The sequence below is a fragment of the Merops nubicus genome, unplaced genomic scaffold (genome assembly GCF_000691845.1).
Source record: "Merops nubicus isolate BGI_N331 unplaced genomic scaffold, ASM69184v1 Scaffold52461, whole genome shotgun sequence".
NCBI classification, from domain to species: Eukaryota; Metazoa; Chordata; class Aves; order Coraciiformes; family Meropidae; genus Merops; species Merops nubicus.
In genome coordinates, this window is record NW_008591269.1 from 1 (window position 1) to 9618 (window position 9618).

Sequence of the window (9618 nt, forward strand, 5' to 3'; positions counted from 1 at the left end):
TGATTGTCACGCCGTGGTGTGCCCTCACCTCCTGCCCGCTTTCCTTTGTTATTCCTTCCTCTTGGTGGACTGTAGGGCCGCTCCTGGGCACATCTGCCGCCGGCCCGTCCGCTCCCCAGAGAGGCAGCGTTGGAGTGGTGCGCTGCTCTGCGGGGGGTGACAGTAAACAATGATTTGTGTTATTAATGGCGTGTCACTAATGCTCCTTGCATCTGGAACGCTAAGCAAAGCAAACTGTGCAACACGGGCTGGCGAATGTGCTAGTGAGGAGTTGTTTCACAATCCTGTATGCACAAGTGATCTTTTCCCACTGCACTTACTTCAGGTAACAATGCTTTTGCCTTTTCTTACAGCTTATAACTTTTTCAAGACATGGTGTGTTTTGCTTTAAAAAATGAAACACGTTTTTCAGAAGTTGTGTTCTTTCTGTCCTGGTGTCAGTGTCAAAATTCTTTACACCAAGAAGCACAGGTGTATGATAAAATTATTTACTATTACTTTGTCTTTACAGGAAAAAAATATTAGGGGGTTGGACTCAATGATCTCTGGAGGTCCCTTGCAACGCCTAACATTCTGTGATTCTTTAATTAGCAGGCTGTCAAGAAAAAAGTTGATTCTAAAGTCAGAATGAAGTTCAAGCCAAGATTGCCCTTGCCTCTTATGCAAGTAATAGTAAGAGACAGTTTATGGGGGTGCAGGTAACTCTTCAAAACATCTTTCTGCGATGTGTAGTCACTTCCAACAAAATCCTGCCTTGACAGTTTCCCTATTAAATTGAACAAAGATAAAGGGAGCTCTATGCATGAAAGAAGATGCCACACACCATAGGCATGTATAGGCAGTGAAACTGTTTTGGTTGTGGAATCACCTCTAGCTTTGGGTCAAAGATTTGTGGATATGTGTGATTGAAAGTGTGGTTATAGATTAGTATATATTCACCTTTGCTGGTCATATTAGTTGTCATGTGCCAATTCCATGTTTACCTATGCTTACTGTGTTGAGCTAACACAGCATATCTTGTGTTACTGCCTCAGGGATTTACAACATGAAGCTGTGATGAACAAGAACTTTATCTGCTTTTGCTTGTTTGCCTGCAATGTGCAGTTCACTGTAAGCAAGCGCTAGATGTCCAAAGCATGACCAAGGTGGGCAGGGTTTTGTAGGGCTGGCTAAAAGGAATCGTGAATGCCTATGGGGAGAGAAGCTATTCATTTTGGCAGTGTTTGTTTTGGAGCCTTGTCTTTTCCTTTAGTAACTTCTTGCTTACTCAGAATGTCACAAAATGAAAAATAAATGCTTGAAGCCTAAATCAAAGGAGGGAATGAGCCTGGGGAGATTTCTAGCAAGGTGGAAACATTTAACAGCTTTTGCTCAGGGTCCATGCTTCAGTTCCATGCTTGCTAGTAACTGCTTTGTTACCCACATTAGCTGCTTGTGAAAGCAGTTATTCTATAATTGCTACACTGTGCTGCGTTCAAACAACTGACCTCCATGTAAGAAGTCAAGGATGGACTTGTGTATTTGTCTTATGCAGCTTTTACAAGTGTGTGTGCTGAAAACACAGGTACACTCACCCCGATAGCATTGGACAGCAGTAGATTTCATCATCACACCACAACTAAGCATCATAAAGCTGGCAATGCCTACAGTGAGTTTCAGGAAAAAAAAAGTGGATTTAGGTTACTGGAGAGAGTAGTGTCTGTTATGCTGCAAAATGTTGTGCATGGGATCTCTAAAAATATATAATCGTCACTCATATTTGATAGGTGTGAATAGTGGTACAGTGGTATTATCTCTGTGTGCTAATCCTTGTAATTGTGCTTTTCAGATCAGCAGATTCACAAGTTATCAGGTCAGTGTGTCAGTGCTTGAAAAGTTGTGTCAAGGAATTTAGCAAGCAGACCAGAGAGGAGGGGATGAGCACAGCAGTTTGTCACCTTTGGGTAGCGTTGTTAGACTGACAACAGTGTGTAACAGATAGGTGAGCTATTCCTGCAAGATCTCCTGTGGGTTGCAGAGTGCAAGGCACCTATAAATGGTTATAAATGTATTTAGAGTTGAGCACTGTACTGCATTGCTCTCTGGCACCTTATACTGTGTGTGCATGTTTTTATTTTAAACTGGTCCCTGGTGGTTTAACTGAGTGGAATTCCCATCACCGCTCCCCAGCCTTTTTAATCTGCGGTGTCAGTAGGTTCCAGCAGCACTGTGTGGATGCTCCCATGTGAGAACAGGATGACCAAGTGGGATAGATAACTTAAGGATGAAGCCTTATGTGCATCCTTGAAAAATATCCTGTGGCAATTTTCTGTGATTTCCTTTAGCATTCATCTCTGAAGGCTACTCATCCAGTCTTGACATTTCAGAGGAGTACTCAAGCAGTAATCAACCTTTTCTCTGCAAAACACATCTGTGGTTGAAGAAACATATATACAGATCTTCTTTGCAACCCAAGAACACTTTTGTGAGAGAGGAGGAAGTATAGTCAAGTTATGCAAATAATATTCATATATAACTTTTGCAAGTGTATTGTTAAAATATGTGGTGAATTCTTAGCTTTTCTCCTTTGTGTTTGAATCTGTCTATTACGATTTGAATTCTGCAAGCTGGAGCAGTGAAAGCTTTATTACAGGTAGTCCATGAACAGAGTATTCCTGCCAGTGGGTTGTGAGTAAAGATGGCAATTATGTAATGAAGCAATTTATCACTGATTGCTAAAAGGTCAGAAGTTAAATGAATGGCTGACAATGTAACTGTAACTGCTGGACATATTACTTAGCAAATTCTTGTAGTTATCAGTCCACATTTGCTTTACTTAAAGGAAACCCCTCATGGTTGTCACTCATTTCTGATAGGACAGGAAGGATCTGGTTCTCGAAACAGAACAGATCTGCTAGTGTACTTAATATTAAGAAATAAGAAAACCAAAGGGTATGAAGTGATGGTAAAGGAAGGCAGAAGACCTAAAGCCATGCAGAATCTTTCCCTTCGTCGTTCCTTGTTACCCTTTTTGTTTCCTTTGTGTGATCATTAGCTGTCATGCGCTGTAGCCTGGCATAGGTGAGAGTGAGCTGCTTTCTGCCCTTCCATGGGGCTTGCTGGAGAGCTGCTGTAGCCAGATGAGTAGGTGTAGGGTGAGAGGAGCTCCTGTTGCCCTGCTCATTTCCAGGATATGGAGTTTCACAGGGAATATTACTATTTGTGCTGACTTGCTCCCAGAGATTTTTCACCCTATTGAGAGGTTGTCTTAGCCCTTGAATCCTGGGCTGTCACCTTCAGAAATACTGTGTGTATGTTGCTTATTGTCATCTTGCTACTTGTGCTAATCCAGTGGGTTTTTCTTTGTTTTTCTGTCTCCATCTTTGTTTAGGTGAGAAATCCTTGGAGCAGCAAAATTTTTCCTTTTTCTCAATGGACTCAAAGGTGCACCAAAGCATATCAGGCAGCAGTACACAAATGGCCTTAGCAAAAAGTACTTTGGAGTCCCAAGAAAGTGATTTTCTTCAAACAGTTTTATCATCAGTTACCACTCCTTTTGATGTGACTTTATTTAAGCAAGAAGAAACAGTCAGGATTTCCGAAGGGAGAAGTACGCCGTTGGTAGATGTCTCCGTGACAAGCAATGAGGCATTTTTAAGTGGCAATGAATTCATTAGCTCATTTCCAAAGGCACAGTGGATTCCTCCACTGAAGTCTTTTGCAGTTTTAACAGGTCATCACTCAGTTAATACAGCAGAGCCACCAAGAGAAATGTTAGAAACCGTGTTGCTAACACCTTCATTATCTGTCCTTTTTTCACCATATGATATCTCAGAAACCGCCCAGGAAAAGACTCCGTTGAGTGCTGTCCCTGAACACAGTAACACTCTTATAGAATTGAAGCCTTTTGTATCAGGTGGTGAAATGCTAACTGCAAGCGGAGACTTGCCACTGGACCCTCCAAATACAGCTGTTTATATGGCTTCCATTCCTTCAGAGGCAGAAGTTGCAGTGCAGGAAAACATAAATGCAAGTTTAACAGCTCTGCCTCTTGGGGCTGCTTCAGAAGAGTCACCTCGTCCTCTCAAGCTGCTGGATAAAACTAGACCTGTGATCCCAGGTGTCACAGCACAAAGTACAGACCTGTATGGTGACGTTTACACTGATATGAGTAGCAGGGCAGCAGAAACTCTCAGCCTAAGGACCGACCCCAGCCCAAGCATTCCCTGGGCCACACCGGCTTCAGCAGGCAGTGCTGAGGCTACTTTGTTTCCTATTAGTCTTAGATCTTTCCCCCTTCGCTCACTTGCCATTTCCACAGACTCTACTGCGGTTCTTAATACCAGCCTGTTTACACATGAATCCTCTGGTACAGCACCAAATTTGCCTGCCGGTTCAGAAATACCAAGTCAGTCAGAGCTTGTCAGTGAGCTCACGAGTACAGTGCCTTCCACAAGATCATACAGTTCCTGTCTGTATTGCAACTCAGTTTCACTTCTGCCAGAAGCAGGCTTTTCCCCAGAACATGACGCGGGCTCAGGCGACTATGCTGAAACCTTGTCCATCAAAGCCTCTGAAGTACAAGGCATATCTCCGTTTACAACGATAATTACTTATGGATATGAATTCGAGGAGTCCACACCTGAGATTTTTGATACTGCTTTTCCATCAAGACCAGTTGTTTCATTTTCTTCAAGATTTGCAGAGATGCCCGATTCAAGCATGTTTTTATTAAGCACTACGGACACTGTCCTTAATGACAGAACACCTATAACAATTTCTTCTTCTTACCATCAGCTCCCTGGAGCAACGTCATGGAAAATCTCTTTTGCCCAGTCTTGCCTCACTGTACCGGAGTCAGTTGTGTTGATACCAAGCACTCCGGTAGAACTTTCTGATGCCACCTCTGTTCTTCTTGACTCTACCTTCATCCCGAGTGATCCGGTAGCATCATTTGCACGGAGTCGTACAACTTTGCTGGAGTTGCCAGAATTGATGCCATCAGAATCTGTGTTTTTGCTTGACAAGACATCTACAAGAGAGGAACCGTCTTTAGATATTTCAGATTTTCCATACAGTCTTTTATCAACACCCTTCCTTATTGAACCTAGCTACTTGTCTTTATCATCAGCCATGCTAAATTCTTATTCTGTCATGCAGAGTGATGTATCAACACTCTTACCTCAGACCTTGCTGACTGGCACATCAGTACTTTCTGAGGATGTTTCCAATTGGGTTTCCAGCTGGGACTTAGCTACCACCATCAGCTCTGCCACCGATGCTGAGGTTTCTCAGTTTCCTCTTGGCCAAACATCAGACTTCTATTCAAATGCATCCTCTTTACCAGGTGCACACATTCCTGAAATAATGCCATCATCACATTTTCACTCTGAATCATCCATGTTTCTGGAAGCATTCTCAGTATTGCCAGCAGACTCTAAAGATCTGTTTACCTCAGTTGTTACAGGAGCTACCTCTCAGCTGGAGCCTTCACTTTCCACTTCTCATTCCATGGTTCCTACTCTGGTGCTGCCCACTTCTGATACCCAGTCTGTTACCAGCAGCATCTTGCTCAATGAAACAAACCTGATCTCTTTGTTTACTACCTTTCCAGCAACTCCCGTCTTAAATGTATCTTCATCTCTACTCTCAACTGTTCCAGCTTCTGATGAGGATATTGGTGCTACAGTTAACCCCACGCTGCTTTTAACATCTCACAGCGAGGGCAGTGCCCACACAGCCCTTCCTTCTGCAGACCCTGACAACCTGACGTCACATGCCAACACCAGCAGCACAATGCCCTTTCCTACTGCATCTCTGTCTGTCACCACATTGTTTGCTCCCACAGAGTTTCCTCTGGCTTCTAGTTCTCCCACCGGGTATGAAGTTCCAGCAGGAAGCAGTGTAACTGCTGGTACTGATGCATCGGATGCTTCCACCAGTGTCCCCATGACCACTGCCATCAGTGCTACAGGCAGCCACGGCACAACTGCTGCAGGTGGCCTGGGGACATTCTCCTCCACCCATCTGGTGACCACTACTCCATCTGAACCTGTAGTTGTAACCTCTGCTGTGACCACTACAAGGCAACCCTACGTCTGTGACATCACAGTTCCTGATGCTTATTTAGTCACTGCAGGTAAAATACTCCTCTAACATTTCAATTTTGTTTTTCAGACGCCATTTTAATGTGACCCCCTAGCTAAATTGCAGGTCTTCACTTAGCTAAGTGAACCTTTCAAAGAAATAATGGTGTATATTTAGACTTAACAGCTGTAAAAACATTGATTTATCATTTACTCTTGAAAATAATAGAATTCACTTGGACAAAGTCTGTTACGATAATGAGTTACATGTACATTATACTGCACAAGGGATGAAATTGTCTCCTAAAATTGCTGATGCATACATACAAACATGCTGAATTAGAGGCTGCTTTATCATTTCATGGGTTGTAAATGAATGTTACTGTCATGGTACTGTTCTGCCAAACTATTAAATGTTCTGACTAAGTTTTTCCTTTCAGTTGTTGCTGCTGTTTGTAAAAAAAACAAACCAAACCAAAAACAAAAACTGCATGTGAAGTAATGTTGTAATATGAAAGAGGAGAGTCGGTTTAAAAAATTTTGGGGTTTCATTACCATTTTAATTATTTTACCATACTAGCTTATGTTTATATTTTTCCCTCTTTCCATACTTACTTCAGTTGGATTTGGTGTGTTTGTAAACAGAAAAAGTGACGTTAGTGTGTTTAAAAATTAATTGTCTCAGCATCTGCTTGCTTTTATTGGTGTTTTTTCTACCTCTTCCTGGCTTGTTAACAAAGCAATACCAGTGAACTAATCCAGGGCAGCTGCAGAAGTGCTGCATATTCTATGGTAAGCAAGACATTTTACCCTTAAGATTTACTTGCAATATGTAAAGCAGAATGAGCATCTCATTCTCCAGATATGAAGGTGAGCTGACTCTGCTGATGATGAGGAAGATTTTTTTTTTTTGACCTGTAATTTGAATAATTTTGTGGGTAAGCTACTAATTTAAAGTAAATGCAGGATAACAACGTGATACTTTTTAGTTGTTTCATTGACTGTAGTCTGAAGTGTGTATATTACAGACATGACATCCATAAAGATGCGGGGATTTTAATTCAGTTTCTTACTTGGTGGATATCCCTTTCAGTAATTAATATGATGTTTGTTTACTTTTGTTTTAAAAAGAAAAGCAGATGCATATTTTCTGTGGCTTTTTTCTGACCTCATCAGCATTTCATACACTGCCTACAAAATTAACTGTTATGATAGCAGGCTCATTGTGCACAGGTCAGACTGAATGTGCTGTGACTTTCAGATCCAATTTGAATGCCTCAGTGGCTCTTCAGAAGATTCTTCTACTAGAATGCTAAAGACATCAGATACAAAAAAAACAGAGACAAAATAAACTTGGAGTTCCTTAAACAATATATACAGTCACTTTTTAAGATACAGTCACACCTTTCTGTGTTTCCTTGTCCATCATCTTATCTGTTTGATGCAGTTAATCTCATTGCCTGCTTTTTCATGCCTTGCACAATTGAAAATGCAGCTTTGAATCAAAGCCCAAGAGATGAACCTAAAATGTATTTACTGATTGACATTAATTTCCAGTGCTGGCCCGAAGAGCTATTCTACAAAATGTCAGTGAATCCATCAGAGAAGTACTCAGAGTTCAGTTCAGGCGATCAGTAGAGCTAGAGGTAAGTGATATGAAGTGCATACATGTACTCTTTTATCAATGCAATAGTGGTTTTAGTTCACAGACTGAAATGGTGATTTAAAAAAAACCCCATGTGGTACTGTATCAGAGAGAGGTTTATGCTAACTTAAATGTCAGTCATGTGATTTGTTTTTTTCTAATGTTAATATGACATCAGCTTTACTTCTAGAATGTTGTCGTTTCCTAGGACAGACCTTTTCTTGGTTTTGCTAGAGAAATGAGCAAGCAGTTCCCAACCTATACTGGTCACCACCTGAAACTGGACTGAAAAGCTTTTACCCTTCAAGATACCTGTTAAAAGCTTTTGTTTCTCCTGCTAGCTGATGATATATATACTTAACACTTGAAACAAATCCAAACCTTGTGCACAGCCTTGTGCTGTTGTATGTCGTAAATGAGGTGCATCAAGACTTGCAGGGCAAGTGGTAGAATCCCAAATGCAAGATTTGGCAGATGAAAAAGGCAAGAGGAAAAAATATCAAGTGTACCATGGTAAAAATGTTACTTTTAAGCTTTCAGATAAGTGTGACTCCTGGTCTTCCCCTGTTTACATTGCTGTACTCCTGGGGTTTTTATGTGGTTCGGTTTGGGGTTTGGTGTTGGTGTTTTGTATTGTTTTTTGTTTGTTCTGTTTGTTTGCTTGTTTGTTTTGTTTGTTTGTTAAAGTGTATTCTGCTTTGATGTTCAAGGAATCATCTTTGAACGATATTTCATTGTTGTTTCCTAATCTCAAAATAAGCGTCTGGTTGAGATGAGATTTAACATTTCTATTTCCCCCTCTGTCTCAAACCCGCTGAGTGGAAAAGACTGTAAAGGTAGTTTGGGGGTACCTTTGTTGGGTAATGTTGTATTTCAATACTGGTGACAAAATGTTTTGATGGAATTACTGGCACATGTGCAGGTTCAGCTGCAGTTGCCCTTTGTCATGTGTGTGTTCATCCAGTTGTGATAGCCCAGCACCATGTTATCTTACTTTTTTGAGCCTGTGACCTCATTTTCGTTGTGAAGTTAACTCAAGTAGCAGTTCGAATGTTGACGAGAACTTGAGTTTCTCCATGCACGGAATCCTTTGGTACCTTTAACTTCTGCTTGCTGATCTGTGTGAGGACACAGTGTTTTGACGGCTCCTGCCAAAATCACTGCTGTCTAATTAAACAACTCCTATCTGATGTTTGAGAATATACCTCCTCCTACTCAGTCTAAGATAAGATTGTTAAGAATTCTTGCCAAACTTCAACCACAGTGACCTGCCACTATAAACTGTGTTCAGTTTGGGTCCTTTTAGCAATACTTGCCCATAAAACTTTTAGGTTATTTTTGTAAAGAGGTATTTTTCTTCTCAATTATATACCTTCAGATTGTGCAAACTGGCATAGTCAAGTAGAAGTCAAAAGTTCATGATGATAGAATTACACTAATTTTCAGTGATCTTATATGCCTCAATAATATCAAAGTGCTTACCCTCTTAATAGTAACAACAGTGAGACAAAATCTGTCACTAAATATTTGAAGGTTTATCGGAACGAACATTTGATATCTAGCTTCTTTATATTTTTGCCCTTTAAATTCCTTTCTTTCATGCCCACTATTGCCTTGTAAAGTTGTTCAGTAGGATGTTTTGGCCCTAAGGCTTCTCCAAAGCCAACTGTGTTTATAAATAATGCAGGTAGTCCAGCTTCATTCTTTGCAAATTCTTTTTTATCAAAAGGAGAAGACATCTCTGTGGAATCAGTTATGCTTATTTTATGCTTAAATGCTGCTATCCTATGTTTCTTGTGATGTCTTGGATATGGGTTTTGCACTAAAAATAATCACTAGTAAATGTCTTCATCTCTAATGGTGGAGTGCTAAAAAAAAAATTACTTTTTAAAAAAGAATTGTCTATAA

The 9618-nt window shown here is 40.7% G+C and overlaps 1 protein-coding gene across 1 annotated transcript; it reads left to right on the top strand.

The window, feature by feature from the left end:
* Window positions 1-3411: 3411 nt before the first annotated feature.
* LOC103782414 (UPF0606 protein KIAA1549-like) lies at window positions 3412-7711 on the top strand (the record flags this gene model as incomplete). Its single annotated transcript, XM_008950183.1, has 2 exons — window positions 3412-6118; window positions 7623-7711. Coding segments are annotated over exons 1-2 (2796 nt in total), but the record flags the coding sequence as incomplete, so codon positions are not given.
* Between the last annotated feature and the right edge of the window lie 1907 nt (window positions 7712-9618).